The sequence below is a fragment of the Elephas maximus genome, chromosome 19, assembly GCF_024166365.1.
Source record: "Elephas maximus indicus isolate mEleMax1 chromosome 19, mEleMax1 primary haplotype, whole genome shotgun sequence".
Classification (NCBI taxonomy): domain Eukaryota; kingdom Metazoa; phylum Chordata; class Mammalia; order Proboscidea; family Elephantidae; genus Elephas; species Elephas maximus.
The window spans coordinates 7,842,089-7,868,432 of record NC_064837.1 but is presented as its reverse complement, the minus strand read 5'-3'; the positions used below and the strand labels follow the sequence as shown (position 1 = coordinate 7,868,432).

General features: G+C 41.6%; 1 protein-coding gene and 1 long non-coding RNA gene across 4 annotated transcripts in view; one reads left to right on the top strand and one right to left on the bottom strand.

Moving 5' to 3' along the window:
- On the bottom strand, positions 1 to 23,886 carry LOC126062248 (uncharacterized). Its single transcript, XR_007514003.1, has 3 exons — positions 23,820 to 23,886; positions 210 to 279; positions 1 to 122 (listed from the first exon to the last, which is right to left on the bottom strand). It is a non-coding gene; the product is annotated as an uncharacterized LOC126062248 (long non-coding RNA).
- The window catches only part of MAP2K4 (mitogen-activated protein kinase kinase 4), a 182,125-nt gene continuing 179,121 nt past the window's right edge, over positions 23,341 to 26,344 (top strand). For 2 of the 3 annotated variants that reach the window (XM_049859565.1, XM_049859566.1), the window contains exon 1: positions 23,343 to 23,509. In XM_049859565.1, coding sequence (XP_049715522.1) covers positions 23,389 to 23,509 — 121 coding nt within the window. In that variant the 5' untranslated portion in view covers positions 23,343 to 23,388. Of the gene's footprint in view, positions 23,510 to 26,344 lie in introns of all 3 variants that reach the window. The other variant, XM_049859568.1, reaches the window with a different exon arrangement.

Genomic DNA, 26,344 nt, shown 5'->3' with positions numbered 1-26,344 from the left:
TTTCCAGAACCAAAAATCAGGTCTCATGGTCCAAAATTGGGAAAAGGCTATTTGAGATTATGACTTTCCTGGCAAATTCATGACATGAGTACAAAGGCTATACAGGCCTCAGTCAATGGCCACTGCAGAAAAAAAAAGAGAAGAAGGAAGGAGTTAGAATCTCAAGCCTTATCTGGGAAAGGGAGAGAATTTTTCAGAGTCATACTCACTTGTAAACTGGGATCTGCACATTTTTCTCGGTAAAGGTCCACTGAATTATCTCAGGTTTTCTCCACACACCTGGAAACAGATATATTCAAGGAGATATGGAATGGTGTAGACAACCTTCTTTGTGCACCATTGTGGCACTGGGGTTTTGGGGGTGACCCTCAGGGTTACTTCCAGAAGAGCCTGTACTACTCATGATTCCAGCAGGACAGCCTTGCATTCAGGGCAGCCTCATTCTTTTTATTCCAAATTGCATCTTTCAGCCTTCTAGAAAACAATAATGTGAACTCCCTCTAGGTCACTATTACAGTAGTTGTTAGTGGTTATCAAGTTGGCTCCTAACTCATGGTGACCCCATGCACAACGGAAGGAAATGCTGCCTCGTCCGGCGCCATCCACATGATTGGTTATGAATCGTATCGTTGTGAACCACAGGGTTTTCATTGACTGATTTTGGGGAGATTACAGGATTTTCTTCCCAGTCCATCTTAGTCTAGAAGCATCAGACTAAGCATCAGAGCAGCACGCAAGCCTCCACTGATGGAAGGGTGGTGTCCCTGGACGGTGTTATAGTCCCTGATGATCAGATTCCACCCACCTCTGTGTCCTACATTCTCAGGCTTTTAACATCCTGCCTCCTTGCTCCAGCCTGACTTACAGTGAAAAGAAGAAAAGACAACAAATTTTAAGAGCTTTGCTCTTAAAAACCACTGAAGTATCTAAAAACGTATTCCTAGAATTCCAACAGAGACCTGTGAGATGATAGAGGGAAAAAAAAACATAGCTAAGATATGGCTTATATATTTAACATCAGAGAAGGTTGTTTAGAAATGACTAAAGGATCATCACTCTTTCTTTGACTACACACGTGACTTTGATTTAATAAGCTACAATAGAGCAAAGCTAGGGGAAATCTTTACTATGGCCCCTGTTGAGAATAGGGTAGAATGGACAGAAGGAAATAGGAAAGAGAGTTTAATAGAACTTTATTCTCAGGCTTAAGGAGAACCAACAAAGAATTTTAAGTCAAAGAGCACTATGAACGACTTTTAACATATTAATCTAGTAATCGATGTTTACTGCATAAACTCTTACACCATTTGTCATCTATATATCTTATAACTCTTTGCTATCCAGGTAGTATTGAGAAGAGAACAGAACTTAGTACCTTAATCTTCTGGTGACTTAAATAAGAAGAAAAAAAGAGAAAACTTTTATGTAAGTAAAATAGAATATGTTCATAGGAAAAGACATATCTTTACATAAAACAGATCTTTTGGTGTTTCTTTTTTTTTGAATATTTTATTTTGTTTAGGTGAAAGTTTACACAGAAAATTAGGTTCTCATTTAACAACTTTTGTACAAATTGTTCTGTGACATTGGTTACAACTTTCACAGTGTGTCAGCATTCTCATTATTTCCATTCTGTTTGTCCTGTTTTCATTTGTCTAGATTCCCTGCCCCTCCTTGCCTTCTCATCTTTGGGTAAATGTTGACTGTTTGGCCTCATATAGCTATTGTTTCAGGGAGCACATTCCTCATGGGTGATATGATTTTATGAGACAATCTCTTATATGGCTGAAAGGAGACCTCTGGAGGTGGCTACAGTTCCAAATTAAAAGGGTGTCTTAGGGTGATAATCTCAGGGGTTCCTCTATCAGTACAGCAAATCTGGTCTTTTTTAGGCATTTGAGTTTCATTCCACGTTTTTCTCCCATTCTGTCTGAGACCTTAGATTGTGTCTCTAATAAGAATGGCTGGTAGTAATAGCTGTGCACCATCTAGTTCTTCTGGTTTTGGGCTAGAAGAGGCTGTGGTTCATGTGAGCTGTTAGTCCTGTATAGTTTCTTCTTTTAGTCTTTGGTTTCTGCCATCCTTTTTTGCTCTGTGCTGGAAGAGACCAAAAGTTGTATCTTTTATGGCCACTTGAAAGCTTTTAAGACCCCAGATGCTACTCACCAAACTAGGATATAAAACATTATGTTTATGAACTATGTTGTTCAAAAAGTCATTAAAAAGACTAAAAAGACCAAAATGGATGTCAGACCCTGAAACCTGCTCTTGAAACACAGAATAGCTTAAGCAAAAGGAAGAAATGAAGCAAAACAGCTGAACAGAAGATTTCAAAGAGCGGCTCAAGACATCATTGGCACTAATCGAAAAAAGAGAAAATAACAAATGTTTGCCAGGTTGCGGGGTGATTGGAACTCTTACACACTGTTGGTAAGAATGTAAAATGGTACAATCACTATGGAAAATAATATAATGCTTCCTCAAAAAGCTAGAAATAGAAATACTTTATGATCCAGCAATCCCACTCCTAGGTATATACCCTAAAGAAATGAGAGCTGTGACACGAATAGACATATGCACACCCATGTTCCTTGCAGCATTATTCATAATAGCAAAAAAATGGAAACAACCTAAGTCCCCATCAACAGATGAATGGATTAACAAACGGTGGAACATACACACAATGGAATACTATGCAACAATAAAGAATAATGACAAATTCATGAAACATGTCACAACATGGATAAATTTGGAGGACAATATGCTGAGTGAAATAAATTAATCACAAAAGGGCAAATATTGTATGAGACCGCTATTATAAATTAACAACCAAAGGTTTGCACATAGGAAAAAAAAATGTTCTTTGATGGTTACTAAACCAAAAAAAAAAAAAAACCAAACTCAATGCCGTTCAGTGGATTCCGACTCATGGTGCCCCAAAGGACAGAGTAGAACTGCCCCATAGGGTTTCCAAGGAGTGCCTGGTGGATTCGAACTGCCGACCTTTTTGGTTAGCAGCCACAGGATTTAACCGCTATGCCACCGGGGTTTCCTGATGATTACTAGGGATGGGAAATATGCTGAAGCTGTAAAGGATTTCATTTACTTGGATCCACAATCAATGACCGTGGAAGCAGCAGTCAATAAATCAAACGATGCATTGCATTGGGCAAATCCGCTGTAAAAGATCTCTCTAAAGTGTTGATATGCAAAGTTGTCACTTTAAGGGCAAAAGTGTGCCTGACCCCAGCCATGGTGTTTTCAATCACCTCATATGCATACCAAACTTGTACAATGAATAAGGAAGATAGAAGAAGAATTCATGCCTTTGAATTATAGTGCTGGCGAAGAATATTGACTATACCATGGACTGCCAAAAGGAACGAAAAAATCCATTTTGGAAGAAGTACAGCTAGAATGCTCCTTAGAAGCAAAGATGGCGAGACTTCATCTTGCATACTTCGGGCATGTTATCAGGAGGGACCAGTCTCTGGAGAAGAACATCATGCTTAGTAGAGTAGAGAAAAGGCTCCCCCCAAAACCCATGAGATGAATTGACACAGTGGCTGCAACTATGAGCTCAAGCGTAACAACAATCATGAGGATGGTGCAGGACTGGGCAGTGTTTCATTCTGCGGTACATGGGGACGCTATGAGTCAGAACCGACTCGATGCCACCTAATAACAACAACAGGGATGGGGAGGGGAAGGAGGGAAAATTACCAAACAGATAGTAGATACCTTTTAATATTGGTGAAGGGAAAGGCAACACACAACATGGGAGAAGTCAACACAACATGACCAAGGTGAGAGAGGACATTGAGAGGAACACAGGAATAAAGGGTAACTGCGGTAACTACTGCGGACGGTAACTACTATAGCTTAGACAATCCTGCAACAACACTTTTAACAAACAATAATTTACAAATGGGTATATAGATATGCCAAGAGGTATAGGAGATACAGGTTTAGAGGTGAATATTTCTACATATATGACTGTAGGTGCTCCTCATTTATTAATGTAGACAATAGAGCACACAAGGGGCACAGTCAGGGAAACCTCTTAGACATAATTGAACACCTCAAGGGATGAAGTTCCTAGGCTTGACGGCAAGGACCATAGACTGGAGTGACATCTATGTCAACTGGCACAGCGTAGTTCATAAAGACAATGTTCTACATCCTACTTTCGTAAGTAGTATCTGGAGTCTTAAAAGATTGCAAGCAGCTGCCTAAGATACAACTATTGGTCTCTTCCAGTCCAGAGCAAAACAGAGTGAAAAAAACCAAAGACTCAATAGAGCAATTAAGTCCAAAGGACTAACGGACCACATGAACCACAGCCTACGCAACCCTGAGACCAGAAGAACTAGATAGTGCCCAGCTACCATGACTAACTGCTCTAAATGGGATCACAACGGAGGGTCCCAGACAGAGAGAAAAATGTAGAATAAAAAAATCAAATTGACAAAAAAGACCAGACTCCCTAGTCTGACAGGGAATGGAGAAATTCTTGAGACTATGGCCCTAAAACACTCTTCTGACCTGGAAATGAAGCCATTCCTGGAGATCACCTTCCAGTCAAACAATAGACAATCCCATAAAATAAACAATAACACCCGAGAGGAACGTGCTCCTTAGAACAATCTCGTATAACGAGATCAAAAGGGCAATATTTGCCCTAAAACAAAGATGAGAAGGCAGGAAAGGGTAGCAAATTAGGACGAAAGGAAACGGGGAACCCAGGGTGGAAACAGGAAGAGTGCTGACACATTGTGGGAATGAGGCCAAGGCCATGAAACACATTAAATACAAACTATTGCGTGGGAATCTAATTTGCTCTATGAAGGTTCACCTCATGAACAATTAAAAAAAAAGAATGTCTTGAGAAAGCACAGTATTACAATGAAATGTGCAAAGACCCGGAGTTAGAAAACTAAAAGGTAAGAACACGCTCAGCATTTCTGAAGCCAAAAGAACTGAGGAAAAAATTGATGCCTCGGTACCAATATTGAAGGATTCTATGAGCAAAAGGTTAGGAGCCCTGGTGGCACAATGGTTAAGAGCTTGGCTACTAACCAAAAGGTTGGCTGTTTGAATCCACCAATTACTCCTTGGAAATCCTACAGGGCACTTCTGATCTGTTCTATTGAGTTGCTATGAGTTGGAATCAACTCAACAGCTAAAGGTTATAGGCAAAAGTGTAATGACACAGGAAGCATTCAAAAGAAGATGGGAGAAATACACAGAGTCACTGTACCAAAAAGAGTTGGTAGACATTCAGGAAGTAGCATATGATCAAGAACCAATGATACGGAAGGAGGGAGTTCAAGCTGCACTGAAGGCATTGGTTAAAAACATGGCTTCATGAATTAAAATGTTTCAACAAACAGATGCAATGCTGGAGGCTCTCGCTCATTCATCTGTGCCAGGAAATTTGGAAGACAGCTACCTGTCAGCCGATTGAAAAGGATTCATATTCGTGCCCATTCCAAAGAAAGGTGATCCAGTGGAATCTGGAAACTATCAAACAGTATCATTAATAACACATGCAAGTGAGATTATGTTGAAGATAATTCAAAAACGGTTACAGCATTACATCTACAGAGAACTGCCAGAAGTTCAAGCCAGATTCAGAAGAGAATATGGAATGAAAGGTATCATTGCTGATGTCAGATGGATTTTGGTTGAAAGCAGAGAATACCAGAAAGATGTTTACTTCTGTTTTATTGACAATGCAAAGGCATTCGACTGTGTGGATTATAGCAGAGTGTGGACAGCATTGCAAAGAATGGGAATTCCGGAACACTTAATTGTGCTTATGAGGAATCTGTACATAGATCAAGAGGCAGTCGTTTGAACAGAACAAGGGGATACTGCATGGTTTAAAATCAAGGCAGGTGTGTATTAGGGTTGTATTCTTCCAGCATTTTTGTTCCATCTGAATGCCGAGCAAATAATCCAAGAACCTGGACTGTATGAAGAAGAATGCGGCATCAGGATTCGAGGAAGACTCATCAACAACTTGTGATACGCAGATAACACAACCTTGCTTGCTGTAAGTGAAGAAGACTTGAAGCACTTACTGGTGAAGATCAAAGACTACAGCCTTCAGTATGAATTACACCTCAACATAAACAAAAATCCTCACAGTTGGATCAATAAACAACACTGTTATAAATGGAGAAAATATTGAAGTTGTAAAGGATTCCATTTTGCTTGGATCCACAATTAAAGCCTGTGGAAGCATCAGTCAAGAGATCAAACAACATATTACATCGGGCAAATCTTCTGCAACAGACTTCTTTAAAGTGTTAAAAGCAAAGATATCACCCTGAGGACTAAGACGGGCCTGATCCACACCGTGGTATTTTCAATCTCGGCAAATGCATACAAAAGCTAGACGACGAATAAGGAAGAGCGAAGAAGAACTGACGTCTTTGAACAATAGTGTTGGTGAGGAATATCGAATATGGCACGGACTGCCAGAGGAGTGAACAAATCTGTCTTGGAAGAAGTACAGCCAGAGTGCTCCTTAGAAGCAAGGATGGCTAGACTTCGTCTCACGTACTTTGGGTACATTACCAGGAGGAACCAGTTCCTGGAGAGGAACATCACGCTTGGTAAAGTACAGGGTCAGCGGAAGAGAAAGACCCTCAAAGACATGGATTGACACAGTGGCTACAACAATGGGCTCAAGCATAACAATGATTGTGAGAATGGCACAGGACCCATTTCCAAAGCAGATTTGTTCATTCTTTTGGCAGTCCGTGGTATATTTAATGTTCTTTGCTAACACCACAATCCAAAGGCATCAATGCTTCTTTGGGCTTCCTTACTCACTGTCCAGCTTTCACATGCATATGCTGTGATTGAAAACACCATGGTTTGGGTCAGGCACACCTTAGTTTTCGTAGTGACATCTTTGCTTTTCAATACTTTAAAGAGATCTCTTGCAGCCAATTTGCCCAAAGCAATGCGTCTTGTGATTTCTTGACTGCTGCTTCCATGGCTGTTGATTGTGGATCCAAGTAAAATGAAATCCTTGACTTCAATCTTTTCTCTGTTTATCATGATGTGGATTATTGGTCCATTTGTGAGTATTTTTGTTTTCTTTATGTTGAGGTGCAATCCATACTGAAGGTTGTGGTCTTTTATATTCATCAGTAAGTGCTTCAAGTCCTCTTCACTTTCAACAAGCAAGGCTGTGTCTTCTGCATAACGCAGGTTGTTAATGAGTCTTCCTCCAATCCTGATGCCCTGTTCTTCTTCACATAGTCCAGGTTCTTGGATTATTTGCTCAGCATACAGATTGAATAGGTATGGTGAAAGAATACAACCCTGACGCACACCTTTCCTGACTTTAAACCACTTGGCATCCTCTTGTTCTGTTAGCCTCTTGGTCTAAGTACAGGTTCCTCATGAGCACGATTAGGTGTTCTGGAATTCCCATTCTTCGCAATGTTATAAATAATTTGTTATGATCCACACAGTCGAATGCCTTTGCATAGTCAATAACACACAGGTAAATACCCTTCTGGTATTTTCTGCTCTCAGCCAGGATCCATCAGACATCAGCAATGATATCTCTGGTTCTATGTCCTCTTCTGAATCTGGCCTGAATTTCTGGCTGTTCCCTGTCAATATATTGCTGCAGCCGCTTTTGAATGATCTTCAGCAAAATTTTTTGCTTGCTTAAGATATTGATGATATTGTTAGATAATTTCCTCATTTGGTTCGATCACCTTTCTTGGAAATACACATAAATATGGATGTCCTCCAGTCGGTTGGCCAGGTAGCTGTCTTTCAAATTTCCTGGCATACACGAGTGAGCACTTCCAGTGCTGCATCTGTTTGTTGAAACATCTCAGTTGATATTGCATCGATTCCTGGAGCCTTGTTCTTCGCCAATGCCTTCAGTGCAGCTTGGACTTCTTCCCTCAGTACCATTGGTTCCTGATCATATGCTACCTTTTGAAATGGTTGAACTAATTCTTTTTGGTATAATGACTCTGTGTATTCCTTCCATCTTGTTTTGATGCTTCCTGTGTCATTTAATATTTTCCCCATTGAATCCTTCACTACTGCAACTCCAGGCTAGAATTTTTTCTTCAATTCTTTCAGCCTAAGGTAAAGTAGAGGGTCATTGAAAAAGAGGAAACTCTCAATAAGATGGACTGACACAGTGGCTGCAATAATGGGCTCAAACACAGCAATGATTGTGAGGATGGTGCGGGTCTGGGCAGTGTTTTGTTCAGTTGTGCACTGATAAGGTTACTGTGAGTCAGAGCCGACCCCACAGCATCTAAGAACGATAACACCATGCCAATTAACTGAGTTGTCCCACTAGGCTACAGTCCCAAGCCCTTTAACCCAGTAAACCAATCCCAAGAAGTGTTTGGATATATCTAGGAGGTTTCCTTAACTGTTCCCCCATGTGCTTTATTATATATATGAATATATATTTAGCATACTCAAACAGGTATACATCCCTGTCTGCAAATATACTTGCACATGGACATGTCCTCACATATACCTTCCTATACACATATACCATACAAATCTACTTATGTAACCACACGTATATTTTTGGTTGTTATTACTGTTGTTGCAAAACTGTGTATGTTGTAAACTTTACAGTAATTGTTCTTTATTCTTGTGTTCCTCTCAGCGTCTTCATTTACCTTGGTCAAGTTGTGTGGACTTCCCCCATACTGTGTATTGCCTTTCCCATCACCAGAAATAACAGGTGTTTAATATCTAGCAAGTGATTCCCCAGGCACCGCCACCCCCCATCTCTGGTAACCATCAAAGAATGCTGATTTTTTGTGTATACCTATTTGTGATTTTTTTTACAAAAGTGAGACCATACAATATTTGTCCTTTTTTGATTGACTTATTTAACTCAACATAAAGTCCTCCAGATTCAGATTCACCCATGTTATAAAATGCTTCACAGGCCCGTCATTATTCTTTATAATTGCGTGAATATTCCATTGTATGTAAGTACCACAATTTGTTTATCCATTCATTCGTTGATGGGGACTTAGGTTGTTTCCAGGTCTTTCCTATTGTGAATAGTGCTGCAATGAACATGGGTTTGCATATATCTATTCTTGTCTTTTGGTGTTTCTGGGTCATTTTTTAAAATGAAACAGTTCAAAAGAATATGAATATATGATAACAAATATTGCATGATTGTTTCATAAGAATCTCTTGGCAAATGAAAGGTCATAATTCCTGATTTAGTTACATTAATAAATTTTCCTTAAGTGATATATTCACATGATTCACAACTCATAAAGGTACCAGAGTATACAGGGAAGAGTCTCCGCCCCAATTCTGTCTCCTAATCACTCAGTTTCTTTCCCTTGAGACAATCTTTTTAGTTTTTTGGGGGGGTTTATCTTTCCAAAGATATTTTAAACAAATATACGTATATTAAATATATATTTCTCCTCTATTATACAAATGATAGCGTACTAGTCATGACGCTCTTCATCTGACTTTTCACCTAACGGTAAGTGTTGGCATTCACTCCATATCACAACAAAAAGAGCTTCCTCATACTCTCTTACAGCTGCGTAGTATTCCAACCCCAATTACTTAATCATTCTCTTACCGAAGGACACTGAAGTGGATTTCAATAGTTTGCAAGAAAAATACCAAGTTCGATAATCTTGTACATATGTAATTTCGCAAATATGTAAGGATACCTGTAGGAATAAACTTCTAGAAGTATCATTTCTGTGTTAAAGGCTATATACATTTGTAATTTCGATAGCCATGCTAAACCTCCTTTCACTGAATTTGTACCAAAATGCGTTCCCACAAGCAACGTGTAAGAATGTCATTTTCCCACATCCTCACCAAAATAACGTGTTATCAAACGTTGCCTTTTAGGTAATTGTAAACTGGTATCTCAATGTGGTTTTAATTTGTGTTCTTTTTGTTATGAGTGATGTTGGGTTTCCATTTTTAAGAGATGTTTATATTCCTTTTCTGTGATGTCTTTGATATCTACTGATATCATAGTCTACTGATTATCTTTGGCCCAGTTTTCTAATTGGTTGTTGGTCTTTTTCTTATTGCTTTGTAGAAAACCTTTATAAGTGAAATCAACCCCTTACTGTGTTATAAGCTGTAAAATAATTTTCCCAGTTAGCTGTTTGTTTTTTGACTTTGCTGATTGTGGATTTCACAAAGGGAATTAAAAAATTTTTTTTCAATAGACTGCGTCATCCTTAGAAAGGAAAGTTTCACCTGATATTTTAGTGGTTTCTCTTTTGTCTTAAAAATTTTGATACATTTGAAACTTAACCTGATGTAAGATTTGAGGTATGGATTCAAATTTACTTTTTTCCAGTTGTCTACCTTTGAAATGAGAATCTGCCTTTAATTATAATATATTCTCATGAGTATGAGTGTGTTTCTGATCTTCCTGATTAGTTCCATTGCTCTGTCTATTCACGCGCCGGCTCTACAGTGTTACAGGCATTGTAGCTTTAAAATCATGTTGTGGTGGATTAGTTACTTCGGTGTGTGGCCTTTCTAGCTATGGTCTTATAACTCCCACCCAGGTGATTGTGTGATAGGGTAATTGTGGGCCACCTAGGTCAATTTTGCCTTAAAAGAGAGCCAATTCCAGAGCACAGAGGCGAGTCCCCACCACCAAGGAAGGCGAGACCAGCAGGAGAAACCCAGCAGGAGATGGCACAGTAGGCTTCCTGGCCCATGGAGGAAGAAAGTTGAGTACCTTTGGGCAGAGACGAGGGCCAGGGAGAGGCATGCCTGGGAGCACAGCTGGGGAGAGGCTATCCTGACAGAAGAACTGTATCCTGAGTGTTCCTGAGCCGGAACTGTAACTGTTACTTCCCTAATAAACTCCATAATTGTGAGTATGGTCTGTGAGTTCTGTGTGGCCATTGCAATGAATTATTGAACCGAATAGACAGTGCTGTGGGAGGGATGGTTAGTGTCAGAATTGATAGAGACAGCAGAGAGAGGAGGCCTGTCTGAACCCCACCTCAAGAGAGTCAGCCTTGTGCTGTTTATCTGGGTTCTTCCTCCTTGTGGGGTTCAAGGAGCTCAGATACTGTCCCCACGCTGTTTTTACACATACAGTATCTGGCAGATCCGGATTCCCTTATTTTTCTTTTTCTAAATTCTCTTGGCTATTTTGCTTTACTTATTTTTCCATAGAAACTTTATTTCATTTTATTCAGATTAGGAATGAGAAAAGTTTTTTCTATTAAAAAAAAAAAAAACTTGCCATTGAGTCGATTCTGGACCATAGCAACCCTATAGGACAGAGTAGAATAGCCCCATACGGTTTCCAAGGAGCGGTTGGTGGATTCAAACTCCCGACCTTTTGGTTAGCAGCTGTATCTAACCACTGCACCACCAGGGCTCTATCAACAGTGTATAATCTATAGAAAGAAATAGTAGTGGGTCAAATAAAAGTAAAAAACAACTTCATTTAGTTCTTATAGATAATGATAACATGTTTAATTTCAGTCTCTTCTGAGTGACAGAAGTTGGTTGATAAAATTTAACCTAATAAATGTAAGAAATTAATAAAAAATACCTCAGGTTCATAGTAAGGAGAGTTTAGATAGGTGGTTCTTAAAAACAGGGGCAATTTTGTCCCCAGGAGACTTTTGAAGGCAATGTCTGAAGGCATCTCTGTATGACGGGGAGGTGTGGTTGGTGTCACTGGCATCCACTGGGTAGAGGCCAGGGATGCTGCTAAACACCCTACTATGTACGGGACAGCACAGCCCCCACAACAAATTATCTGGTACAAAAATGTCATTGTGTAAAGGTTGAGAATCTGTGGTTTAGAGAAAGAAGCAGAAAGATAAAGTTGATTCTTATTTTAAGATGGAGAACAATGGTGATGATCAAAAAAAAAAACAAAAGAGAAAGTGGTAAAATTCTAGTTCTTTATGAAACTTTATGACAAGTTTTGATGTAGTACCATGTGAACGTCTTACAGCTCGGAATTGGTATTAGAATGTACCTACATTTTGTGAGCTACAAGGGATAATCTGCCAGTTTCCATCTGAGAAGTGAGACAGGGTCAGGAAGAGAGTGACTGAATGAGTGGGTTGAGTTTAGTTATAGGCAACCTTTCTTTGAACTAATGGGAGCTTGTATCTGAGATACTTCTTTTGTTAGAAAGGTCAACAGAAAAAATCAAATATTATCAAATGTTTTTGTATTTGTCAATTTAATAAGTAAAATGTTGTATATCACTTTTGTTTTAGTGTATATTACACTAAGTCCTAGGGTTAAGAACGCCCAACTATGGACAACTCTTATTTAAGAACAGACTGCCATAAAGCCTAGTGTTTTAAAAATTTGAGTTAAATACAATGGTTCACCATAACTAATGGGCGCACACTACTCTGTCACTCATGAAAACATTGTGTGCCTTCAGCGGTTCCCGGGTATACCGTATGCAGTTACGTTTATTATTACTGTATTATTTTTATTATGTACAGTGTTATTATATTTAAGATGTTATGGTATATTTGGAAATGTTTCTTAGGTGTTTTAGATGTATAGAAAGGTAAAATATACACTATATACTAAGACAAACATTTGACTGATGCTAAATAAGATGTAGGAATGGATCTCGTTTGTAACCTGGTGACTGCCTGTACTGTATTTATGAACGAGACTTTGAATTATCTGATAGGTTTATGAGCCATCTATACTTATTTTTTACTTTTTTCCTTTGAATTGTGGTGTTCACTTATTGGTTTGTGTGCTCTTTAGATACTAAATAGATTCTGCTACATATGTATTAAAAATAAACAAACAAAAATACAAAGTGTTCCTGGGGTACATACACTGGAGTATGGTTTTCAGAGATGTATTCAGAGTTAACAAGACTTTCAGAATATAACAAATATAAGACAATTCACATTTTGCCCAAATGTCTACTTTGTCTTTTTGTAAAACCTGAGATTTTTCATTGTTCTTGTGGCATCTTCTCTTCTCTCCTGCTCATTAACATTTTGTGCTGTGTATAACTTTATTTTTTATTAATTCCTAAAGCAGAAACTTTTCAGTTTTCAAAACAGATAATTTTTGATATGTCCTGTAATAATTTTTCAGTTAATCTATATTGCTGATAAAGTGCTTCATCAACTATTAACAGAGTTTAGGTACTGCTTTCTGATGGTTAGAGTAAGCCAATTACTTTGAGTATTCCACTTGGACAGGGGCAGGAATTTCTTTAGTTCTGATTGCTTAAAATGTGACCTGATTGGACTAAAAGTGATGATATATAGTTACAAAAGTTCATATTGTGGTAGCTCTCTTGAAAGGAATACATATTTCATTTTAGTTGCCAATGTCTAGTTCAGGGGTTATTGTAGACGAAATGCCTCAAAACACAACATCTCCCACTAACATGGTTATAACAACAAAAAGAGCAACAAAAAAAACAGGTAATAACAAGTGTTGGCTACAATGTGGAGAAACTGGAACTTTCATACACTGCTGGTGGGAATGTGAAGTGCTGCAACTACTTTGGAAAACAGCTTGACAGTTTCTTAAATGGTTAAGCATGGTTGCCATAACAACAACAACAAAATAAACCAAACCAGTTCTGTCGAGTTGATTCCAACTTACAGTGACCCTATATGATCCATCAATTCCACTGTTAGTTTGTACGAAAGGGAATTGAAAACATATGTCCACTGAAGAACGTGCAAGTGAATGTTCGTGTCAGCGTTCATAATAGCCAAAGAATGGGAAGAACCCAACTGTCCATCAACTGATAAATGGAGAAATACTATGTGGTATTTTTTATACTTATATTATTACCCACTGCCATTGAGTCTATTCTGACTCATAGTGATCCTATAACATAGAGTAGAACTGCCCCAGAGGGTTTCCAAAGCTGTAAACCTTTACAGAAGCAGACTTCCACATCCTTCTCCTGCCGAGTGGTTGGTGTTTTTGAACCACTGGCCTTTTGGTTAGCAGCCAAGCTCTGTACTCATACAACAGAATATTGTCATAAAAAGGAACAAAGTACTGATAATGCTATAGTATGTATGAATCTTGAAAACACTATGTTAAGTGTTATGGATTGGATTATATCCCCCCAAAATGTATCTCAACTTGGCTAGGCCATGATTTCAAGTATTGTGTGGCTGTCCACCATTTTGTGATCTGATGTAATTTTCCTATTTACTGTAAATCCTAATCTCTATGATGTTGATGAGGCAGAATTAGAGGTGGTTATGTTAATGAGGCAGGACTCAATCTACAGGAATAGGTTGTGTCTTGAGTCAATCTCTTTTGGAATGTAAGAGAATTGAGCAGAGAGGAGAGGGACATCATACCACTAAGAAAGAAGAGCCAGGAGAAAAGTGTGCCCTTTGGAACTGTAGTCTGCACTGAGAAACTCCTAGACCCAAGGGAAGATTGATGACAAGGACTTTCCCTCAGAGCTCACAGAAAGACAAAGCCTTCCCCTGGAGCTGGTGCACTGAATTTGGGCTTCTAGCCTCCTAGACTTGAGGGAATAAATTTCTGTTGGTTAAAATCATGTACTTGTGTTATTTCTGTTATAGCAGCACTAGATAATGAAGATGTTAAGTGAAAGAAGTCAGATACAAAATCATACATATTGCATGATTCCATTTATATGAAATGTCCATAATCTATGGAGAGAGAAAGTAGATTAGTGGTTGCCTAGTGCTGTGGTGGAAACCCTGGTAGCATAGTGATTAAGAGCTATGGCTGCTAACCAAAAGATCGGTAGTTTGAATCCATGAGGCGCTCCTTGGGAACTCTATGGGGGGGTTCTACTCTGTCCTATAGGGTCACTATAGGGTTGCTATAGGGTCGCTATGAGTTGGAATTGACTCGATGACAAGGGTTTGTTTTTTTTTTTTTTTTTAGTGCTGTGGTGGGAGGGTAAAGGGGGCAAATAGAGAGTAACTGCAAAGGGAACAGGGTTTCTTTTGAGGGTGATGAAATGTTCTAAAACAGATTGTGGTGATGGTTGCACAACTCTGTGAATATCCTAAAGACCATTGAACTATATGCTTTAAATGGTTGAATTGTATGGTATGTGAATTGTATCTCAGAAAAGCTCTTATAAATAATAATTAATAAACAAACATAACAAACACAATGAAACAAAACAATGTTATTAAATTCAAACCAGATATGGTTACCTACTCTCTAAAAACAAAAACAAAACACAGAATACCCTAAGAAATTCTAAAATTCTGCAATCTTGAGTTAGCCAGAGATGCCTATCATGGTTTCTTGTAAGACCAGGATTGACACATGTCCTTGAGCACGAGAACCTTGTATGTCTATGCCCTAGGTGATTCCATTCTTTTGGAAGAGAACTTTCAATAAATCCTGAATTGTATCAGAAATCTATCCAATTAGACTAGTTTAGTTATACAAATTTATATGTAGTCGTTGTGTGCCATTGAATCAATTCTGACTCATAGTGACCCTATCTGGCGGAGAAGAACTGCCCGTAGGGTTTCCTAGGCTGTGATCTTTAGAGGGGTAGGTCATCAGGTCTTTTCTCTCGCAGAGGTACTGGAGGGTTTAAACCACCAGCCTTTAGGTTAGCTTGGCCATTGCACCATCAGTTTACACAAATATATTTAATTGTTATAAGTGTATTACTTGGTTTGTAATTTTACTCTGGTTGGCAATATCATTTAGCAATATTTTTTAAATTTGTGTGGTATTGTAGGTTTTACTGTGTTCTTCATTTTTAGCCAGTATTTTGTTATGAGAAATTCCAAACATACAGTAAAGTTGAAAGAATTGTTGTTAATGTCTATCTACCATCTACCTGGAATTTACCGTTTTTTTAGTATGCTTCTTTTAGCACATATCAGCCTACCTAGCCTTCTTGCCTTCCATTGATCCATCTTGTGTTTTGACACATTTCAAAGTAAATTGCAGATAACGGTTTCCATTGACTTAAATATTTCAACATTGATATCGTTAGCTAAAGTTCAATATTTGTTTACAATTTTTTATTTTGATGCAAAATTTGCATATAATGAACATGAAAATTTAAGCATACGTTTGCTGAACCTTGGCAAGTGCATCTGCTTTACAATCCAAACCCTCTCAAGGCACAGAAGACGATCAGCACCCCAGAAAGTTCTATCCTGCCCCTTCCCAGTCAATCCCTGTCCCCACACTCTAAGAGGCAACTGCTGTTCTCTTTTTACCCATTTTGACTTCATTTTGTTTTTTAAAAAATAGTGAGGATAGATCAACAGACTACAGACTATGAGGACAGGTTGTGGGTGTTGTTCTGGCAGAACAGAAACAAATCCTTCTAGAATGTATCTGTATCTTGTCAGACCATAGCAAATAATATCAATACTACATTTCACTCGGTGTTAGTTACTTAGAGTGAGGTATTTCCATTATTTTTCTCTTACCAATAATGCTATGATGAAGATTTGCCTATAAATCCTTTTATACACGAATAGTTAGAATTAGTAATATCTCTTTATATCTGAATTATATTGAACTTTGATTCTACTGAGGGCATGAATTCATCAAAGCTTTCCACCTGCCCTTTATTTTCAGTTAAAAGTAATGCTCATAAATATCCAGAAACCTGCACAGCTTGCAATCCTCTGGGTGAAAAGGCATTATCAGTCATTGGATGGCCTGTTTGTGAGACTTCAGTGATCTGCAGGAGGAGAGCAGATGGGTTTTGCTCAAAGCCAGCTGCTAAGCACTTGTAGGGAATTTTCTAGTGACTCTTCTAACCAAATAGAGGTGTCTGACCCTTCTTATTACTTTCCCAGAAGCAGAAATTGGGGTCCTATCAAAGATTGAATTGTGTTCCCCCGAAATATGTGTCAGCTTGGTGAAGCCATTATTCCCAGTACTGTGTGGTTGTCCTCCATTTTGTTATCTGATGCAATTATCTTCCATTTTGTGATATGTTGTAAATCCTAACCTCTATATGTTAACAAGGCAGAATCAGTGTGGGGTGTATCTCCAGTCACAGCCTTACAAGAGGGCGTGACTCGAGTCACATCCATACTCAAGTCATATCCTTACTTCAAGTCACACCCTTGCCTGAGTCACACCTTTTATCTTAAAAGCGGCAAAAAGAGAGAGAAGTGAGCAGAGAAGGGAGGGACCTCCCTACCACCAAGAAAGAAGAGCCAGAGCAGAGCGTGTTCTTTGGACCTGCGGTCCCTGCGCTGAGAACCTCCTAGAGCCAGGGGAAGATTGATGCCAAGACACATGGAGATCTCCAAGGAACGCCAGGCCCACAGATGCTGAAAGGAGATAAGGACTTCCCCAGAGCCGACAGAGAGAAAAAGCCTTCCCCCAGAGTTAGTGCCCTGAATTTGAACTTCTAGCCTCCTCAACTGTGAGGGAATAAATCTGTTTTTCAAAGCAAATCGTTTGTGGTATTTCTGTTAAAAAAGCACTATGTAACTCAGGTAGGTCCTAAAAGTGTTGTCATTATGAGTTGCCGATGATTCTGACTCATGGTGACCCCATGTGTAAAGAATAGAACTGCTCCTTAGGGTTTTGAAGGCTGTGACCTTTTGGAAACAGATTGCCAGGCCTCTGGGTGGATTTGAACTGCCAATTTTTAAGCTAGTAATCTAGCCCTTAACCTTTTGTGTCTTCCAGGGAGTCCTTCCTAAAAGTGTTACTTTTACTTTATTTGAATGTAAAGTGAAAAACATCTTCTTAATCTAACTATTGAGACATATGTATCAAAAAGAACTAGCAAGCAACATTTCTAAACAAAGGTTAGAACAGCTTACGGGATATACAGAGCTTACTTTCTCTGTTCCTTCTTCAAGGCAGGGCACCCTGATCTTGCGTACCTTGCTCATAGCAACCTGTTAGTTCCATTCTCTAAGGGAATGAAGCCCTGCCCCGTGGTGCACCAGTCCCATGATAGGTTGTGGGTCAGGGCTGTTTGATCCACAGAGTTTTCACTGACTGATTATCAGAAGTCGATCTCTAGGCCTTTTCTCCTGGTCCATCTTAGTCTAGAAGCCCTGCTGAAACCTGTTCAGCATCATAGCAACACACAAACCAGCCCTGACAGGTGCCTGGTGTCCCAGCCTCTCTAGTGGGAAGGAAAAATCATTATGTGGCAGAGCCCAGAGTTTCAGGTTCACTTGAGGGTTTTCTCAAGGACCCCTTATAAATGTGAATTTGCTGGTTCTTGGTGTATATTGCCTAATTGCTTTTCTTTCTCCCCGAAGATTATGCTAGCTACTATTATTATTACTAAAAAGGCTAAGCTTCTTTTAAACAATTTGTGCTTTGAACCACAAACCAAAATATATGAGAAAAATAAGAGCATAAGAAAAGTAGGAAGGGCCGCATAAATCAGAGACTATATCAGCCTGAGACCAGAAGAACTAGATGGTGCCTGGCTACAACCAATGACTGCCCTGACAGGGAACACAGCAGAAAATCCCAGATAGAGCAGCAGAGCAGTGGGATGCAGACCTCAAATTCTCATAAAAAGACCAGACTTAATGGTCTGACTGAGACTAGAAGGACCCCGGAGGTCATGGTCCCAAACCTTCTGGTAGCGCAAGACAGGAACCATTCCCAAAGCCAACTCTTCAGACAGGGATTGGACTGGACTGTGGGATAGAAAATGATACTGGTGAAGAGTGAGCTTCTTGGCTCAAGTAGGCACATGAGACTATGTTGGCATTTCCTGTCTGGAGGGAAGATGAGAGGGCAGAGGGGGACGGAAGCTGGCTGAATGGACGCAGGGAATACAGGGTAGAGAGGAGGAGTGTGCCATCTCATTAGGGGGAGAGCAACTAGGAGTATATAACAATGTGTATATAAATTTTTATATGAGAGACTGACTTGATTTCCAAACTTCCACTTAGAGCACAATTAAAAAAGAAAAGTAGGAAGTGCACAGCTTCATTAGTGTGAACAGCTCATAGTCCTTTCTCTCTCTCGGTCTTTGTTTTGGCCCATATTCAGTCATAATTAGTGGTTGTTATCCTGGTTCCTATCCACCAGTTTTCAATGCCAACAGCAATGCAAGTGTTATCTCGGTTTTATCACAAACGTGCCAGCATCAGGTATTATTAAACAAAAACCCTAACTGGTTGTATATTGCCATTTTCATTCAACTTTCCTCAATGAATTTGCTAGCTGGAATGTTTTCCCTTAGGTTTATTTGTTGCTTACATGGTTTTCTTATTTGTGTCCATCCAACCATATCATCAGGTCAGTGTTTTCTGACTTGATTAAACCTCTTTAGGAAAATCTTAAATGTAACCTTTACATAATCTAAAACAATACAGGAAAATAATATGTTCTTTATTTTTTAGTAATGGCCTAATCTCTAGTATTGCCTCTAGAGTTTCTAATAAAGAAATACACATAATTGGAAAAGGGAGCGTGTAGCACTTTCCATAAGACTGTGGCTATATTAGTTTTTCACATAAAAAAATGGGTGTGGGATGTTAGTGGTTCTTATGGGGGTGTGGAGAATAAAACTTCTCCAAGCCTTTTCTTGGCATTCCTCTAATCCCAAAGGAACTGGAAAGGAGAAGTGAGATGACACAGTCATACTCAACAGTGACATTTAGATAACAGGAACTGGCTGGGAGTCCTACTGGCAGGTACTGAAATAAAGTGTAGGAAAATCGCTCCAATAGAACTGTGTGAAGTCGAGTCATCCTGCATCTGGAGCCTGGTGATGACAGGATACTACATTTGGGACATTTGCCAGCAAAGTATGGTGCTCTTGATGCCTTTTCCCTTCATGCCAAAATGGCTAAGCCAAGGGAAATACACACGTATTGTATTGGGGGAGGGGAGGGATTCCCCTATTTTCCTGCATCCGTATTTTCTAATCACTGCCATGTTGTGTGGATTTCTTTCGGTTTAGTTTTTTATTGAGGTGAAATTCACACAACATACAGTTAATCATTGTAAAGTGTACAATCCAGCAGTATTTAGTGCATTCGCAGTGCTGTGCAACCACCAACTCTTTCTAGTTTCTAAACTTTTTCATCACCCCATAAAAAACCCCTCTGTGCCCATTCAGTAGCCACTCCTCATTTCCCCTTTGCCCACCCCCAGTAACTAATTGGCTCTCTGTCTCTATGGATTTGCCTATTCTGGATGTATCATAAAAAGGAATCATACACCATGTGATCTTTTTTGTCTGGCTTCTTTCATTCAGCATAAAGCTCTCAAGGTTCATCTAAGTTGTAGCATGTATCAGCACTCTGTTCCCTGTTACGACTGAATATTTCATTGTATGCATATGTCACAATTTGTTTATCTACTCATCCGCTGATGCACATTTTGGCTGTTATGAATAATCCTGCTACAAATATTTGTGCACAGGTTTCCCTGTGTACATGTGTTTTCATTTCTTTTGGGCATATATTTAAGAGTGGAATTTCTGGGTCATATGGTAAGTCTATGTTTAACTTTTTGAGGAACCGCCAAACAGTTTTCCAAAGTGGCTACACCATTTTACATTCCCACCAGCAATGGACTAGGTTTCTATTTCTGCACATCCTTGCCAATGCTTGTTGTTTTTTGTTTTCTTGATTAAAGCCAACATACTTGGTGTGAAATGTTATCTAACTGTGGTTTTGACTTGCATTTCCTTATTTCCTTAGTGACCAATGATCTTCAATATCTTTCCATGTGCTTATTAACCATTTGTGTATCTTCTTTGTAGAAACGTCTACTCAAGTCCTTTGCTCCGTTTTTGAGTTGTGTTTTTGTTGTTGAATGTAAGAGTTCTTTATATATTACTGATACTAAACCCTTATCGGATAGATGATTTCCGAATATTTTCTTCCATTCTGTAGGTTATTTCCCTTTCTTGAGAATGCCATTAGAAAAACAAAAGTTTTTGATTATTATGAAGTCTAATTTATTTATTTTTTCTTGTTCATGCTTTATATCTAAGAATCCATTGCCCAATCAGAGGTCATGAAGAGTTTACTCCTATGTTTCCTTCTAAGAGTGTTACAGTTTTACCTCCTATATTAAGGTCGTTGATTCATTTTGAGTTAATTTTTTAGTATGGGGTGATGTAGAGGTCAAGCTTCATTCTTTTGCATGTGGAAATCCAGTAATCCCAGCACCATTTATCGAACAGACCATTCTTTCACCATTGAATGTTCTTGGCAACGTGTTGAAAATCAATTGACCACATGTGTTTGATGTGTTAATGTTTTGAAAGAAATATCCCATTTGTTTTTTCATACCAACTCCGCCAGGTATTTGAACATAAGCTCAAAAAAACAAAAAAAACAAGGTTTATGCCTTAAAAGGACAGAATGTTAGAGAGCCACGGCTTCTTCTTTCCTTTGTTGTTTGTTGTTTCTCTTCCCATCAGCAGTATCCAGAGGATACAGACAGAATATTTAACCTGTATTCTTAGCTGGACAGCCTGTATGCAAACATTTCTTTTTGGACTTTGGTAAGATTTCCCCTTCAAGAAACTGACATTTATTTAGGACACTCCGGGACCAACAGGAGCAAGGTGGGATACTGATTCTCAGATGGTGATTTGGCAAGTGTTCATGGTGACCCTGTCCTGGAGATATTGCTCCATCAGCCTGGCCTCTGGAGGAGAATTCTGGCAGACTGGAATGCGGCCGGCTCTCTAAGCACACCAATGTGCTCTCACCTTCTATTTGGCTTTATTGCCTCTCTAGTTTACTTCCTCTATCTCCTGTCTCTAAGGAGCCCTGGTGGAACAGTGGTTAGAGCACTCAGCTGCTAACTAAAAGGTTGGTGGTTCAAACCCACCATTCATTCCATGGGAAAAGATGTAGCAGTCTGCTTCTGTAAAGATTCGCTGCCTTGGAAATCCTACGGGGCAGTTCTACTTTGTCCTGTAGGGTCACTATGAGTCAGAATGGACTCCCCAGGAGTGGGTTTGGATTTTTTTGTATCTCCTATCTCTAGCCAGTGTTAAGATTTGGGCAGTCAAGGTGATGGCTGAGGTTGGGGCTGGAGCGACCTAGGATACATTTCCAACATGCTACAGGAAACTCCAGCATCAGATAAGATCTGGGTGGAAGGAGTTCAAGAAGGAGGTTCTGGAATAGATTGTGCAATGCTTCCAAAGGGCAGGGAACATCCGGCTACGTGGTATAGATCCCTTGGTGTGCAGTAAAGTTGGTCATTCTGTTACAGGCAAGACATATTTCTGCCCTTAAACCTGTCTCACCACCCCAATTACATTTCCATTGGCTGACAACACTCCAGCCTCAGAGAGGACTCTTTCTCTGCTTTAAGCTGCTGCCTTACTAAAATCAAAATGCTCTGTGCAAAGCACTGGCAGAAATCTGTTTTTTTTTTTTTTGTTTGGGTGTCATTTTATGTAATTTATAATATTGACTATGGCTGGCCTTGTAAGATGTAGAGGGGTTGGGGGAAGGGAGTCTGGCACTTGTTGAGGGGGGGATGATGACATAGGTAGTATATTTTGGAGGGCCAGGGAGCTGTATAGCCAAAAAGTTGTTGGTTCGAACCCATCCAGATGTATCTTGGAAGACAAGCCTGGCAATCTGCTTCCGAAAGGTCACAGCCTTGAAAACCCTACAAAGCAGTTCTGCTCTGCACCCATGGGGTCACCTTGAGCCGGAACTGACTCTACAACAACTAACAGCAAGGGAGTGTTGAGTGCTTGAGATACTGCTTCCCAAATTTAATGTGCATACAGGTTACCTGGGGATAGCACTAAAATGTAGATTCTGATTCAGTAGATTTGGGATGGACAGCACTTTGAGTAGCAGCCCCTCTCACGCCCCAGGGCAGTGTAGAAAGTTGGGGTGTTAGGTATGGCCTAACAGGAATTCCAGACTGGAACCATACCCATAGCCGATCCTCTCTGGATGTGCCGTGTCAGAGACTGGACAAGAAGCACGACTCTTGGGATCCTTTGCATCTTTACTATTTTGAGTTCTGAGATTCCAGGAAGGGGGTTCTTAAACTTTTGGGGTCACAGACCTCTGCGGGAATGATGAAAGCGATGTATCCTCTTACCCCGCCCGCCCGCCCAACGCACACACACTCATAATTCTGCAGACTACTTTTAGACCCTGCGGGCCCGCGCGCGGCCCAGGGCCGGGATCCCTGCCTGCCTGTCGGGTCCAGTCCTCCAGACCTGGGCGGCTCTGCAGTTTCCCAGCGGCGCGGGCTCCGCGTCAGGCCGGGGGCGGGGGCGTGCCGGGGGCGGGGCCGAGGCGTGTCCGGGGCGGGGCCGAGCCGCGCCGGGGGCGGGGCCGAGGAGGCGCTGGCCCCGCCCCTCGGCCGTGCGAGAGGCCGACTTGCTGCATTGCAGCCGCCGCGGCGCCGCTGGGCTCCTCACTCCCAACAATGGCGGCTCCGAGCCCGAGCGGCGGCGGCGGCTCCGGGGGCGGCAGCGGCAGCGGCAGCGGCGCCCCGGGCTCCATAGGGCCCCCGGCGCCGGGGCAGCCGGCCGTCAGCAGCATGCAGGGTAAGGAGCGCGGCCCGCCGAGACCCCTGCCCCCTGGCGCGGCCGTCGGCGCCGTCGCGGCCTGTCCCGGCGGCCGCGCACACCCCCGGCCCGGGCTGAGGAAGCCGCCGAGGTCCCGCGCCGCGCGCCCTCCCTCCCCGGCTTCCCGCCGCTCCCGGCCGCCTCCGGGCCGCCCAGCATCCGGGCCCCGGCCGCGCAGGCCCCGGCCGCGGCCTCCCGCGGCGCCCGGCCGCCCGGCCCTGCCGGCCCTTCCGCCGGCCCGCGGGGCCCACCTGGCCCGGGAGCCGCCCCGCTCGCGGCCGCCGCTTACCTGGCCGCCGGCCGGCCGGCTTCCGGGACCTGCGGGCCGGGGCGCGGGCGGCGGGCGGGCGGCGGCGGGCGGGCCTCGCTGCTCGCCTCGCTCCTCGCTCCTCGCTCCTCGCTCCGGTCCCCGCCGCGCGCGGGCAGGTAGGCAGTGGGGCCCCGGCCGGGCCGCCCTGGTTCTCCGCGGGGCACGGCTGCCGCCGGCCCGCCGACCTGACCCCTGGGCCGCGCGGGCCTGTCGGAACCGGCGTTGGCCAACTTCTGCAGGTTTCTGGGCGCTGGGAGGGGCTGAGGATTGCTCAGGCCTGGGCCACCTGTAAGGTGCTGGGACAGCCCTGGCCTGGGGGAGCCCGTGTGTACCAGGCTGTGGAGGGATTTCTGTGTTCGCCCTGCATGCAGGAAAAAAAAAAAAAGGTGAATTCGGTGTCAATGGAGAGATACCGGAAACAAGCAGGGGTCAAGCTGGTACTGTGTAGTGTCTGGACAGCCGAGGCAGCCTTCCTACTTAATGGCTTTCCCACCGGGAATGCTTATTAGCTCGGTGTGGCCCTTGACAGGGGGTGCTGTGAAAATACACTTACCAGGCCCCAGCCCACTAGGGACCATTTCCTTAAGCTTACTGGGGAATTTGGAGTAGGAATGCTATTTTTAAAATAGCGAGTGTCGGAAATCTCTTGACAACTTTAGCAAACTGCTTGTATTGAATTATGAGTAGAGTCATTAGGGGGTACCCTTGGTAGTCAGTGTGACCCTGGCTGCTCTTTGGTTGAACTTCTTAAAGGGCTCCAGGGGCTGTCCCTTGAATTGAATATTTCGTGTTTATGAGTGTGTGTGTGTGAGATTCAGGAAGGAGAGACAGGATTTTATTCATCTTTCTATCCGCACCACCTTGCCCATGAGGTAATTTTAATATACATAAGGAACAATGATAGATATATAGACAGGATGACGTCAGCGCTCAGAGGACACTTTGTGCAGGCCATAAGTTAATTCAGATTGAATTGGTTATTGAATGGCCACGGTTTTGCACAGCACAGTATACAGATGAAGTCCAGGGTGGGTTCCGGATCTCACAGCTTCACAGTCCAGGTGGTGGGGGAAAATGAAACAGCAAAATGACAATTGAGGACTGTGTTGTTGGTCCAAAAAGGGTGACTTATAAAAATCATGCAAGCTTTTTTTTTTCCCCCGGACAGCAGGAGGTGACAGTTTGAAAAAGCTGTATACATTTGTATTTTTGTTCAAAAATTATTTATTGAACATCTGCTAGGTGCCAGGCATAGAACTGTAGTACTGGGTGTTCAGAGGAGAGTGTATTAGAGGGTCTCACCCCTGATGGGGCTTACCTTCCCATGAGAATGGGGGAGGGAAGACGATATGCAGGTAAATAAGAAGAATTACAATTTGAGAAAGTGTTATGAAGGTAGCAAACTGGGTAGAAAGTAATGGGGGTAAGGGCATTCAGCTCTGAGAAGATATTCAGGGAAGGCCTGTCTGAAAAGCCGACCCTCTTCTACCAGAAGAGCATCTCAATGGAGGGCACAGTGTACGTGATGATTCCCAAACAGGACAGAGCTTGGAGTGTGCTAGGAACTCAGAGAAAGTGGTTGCGGTTAGTTGTTCTGATGCTCCTCATTCTCCTCTCCTTCCCCTATGTCTTAATACCCAGAATCCATCTTAAAAGGGAGAGCATAGCATCCCTCTTTCATTTGTCTCTGAATTAGTTTAATTGTATCAGGACTGTGTCTAACCTTGATTGATTCAGTTTATATCTTGTTCTTGAGCCTCTTTTGGTTACTCAGAATGAAGAGAATTACTTGAAATTCTCAGGATATAAAACTCGAGCTTAAGCAGCAGTTCAGGATCTCTGTTTTCTGTTTATTTTGTTATATTATACCTAAACCTCCCATACTTCATCTTCCAAAGACCTTTCTTGGCTTTCGATTAGACTTCACAGAGAGTGGTCCTTAGAAGGTGTTGGTGTACTGCCTAACCGCCTGCTTCCGCTCCCTCCAGTTGGCTTCTACTTGCCACCTCAGGAAACCACCTTCCTGGAAGCTGTTATTGACCATGCTCTTGCAAACAGCAGGATTCAGCTGTGGGACACATGGAGTATATTTCATTTAATAGGCACCGGAGGTCCTCCTGTGGGATAAGCATTTCCTAGGCATTGGACAACCTTCCACGCTTTTTCATGGCTTGAAGTTTGTGGCAAGGGTGGTCCAAAGTGTGAAACGTTGTTTTCTTAATATCCTAAGGCTTAAGAGCCTGAGCTCTAGAGTCCTGGGTTTGAATCCCCTTACCACAATTTAAGATTTTTGTGATCTTGTGCAGGTTACTTACCTTGAAGCCACAGTTTTTCATTTGGAAAGAGGGAATAATCCTTACCTCATAGATGATATGAGGATGAATGTAGAGTATGGGGTCTTTCATGGTGAAGATGGAATAGATGTTAGCTGTCAGCAGTGCTATTAGTGGTAACGGTCTCATTGATTATTAGTAGATGAGTCACTGTCCCTCATCATCTACCAC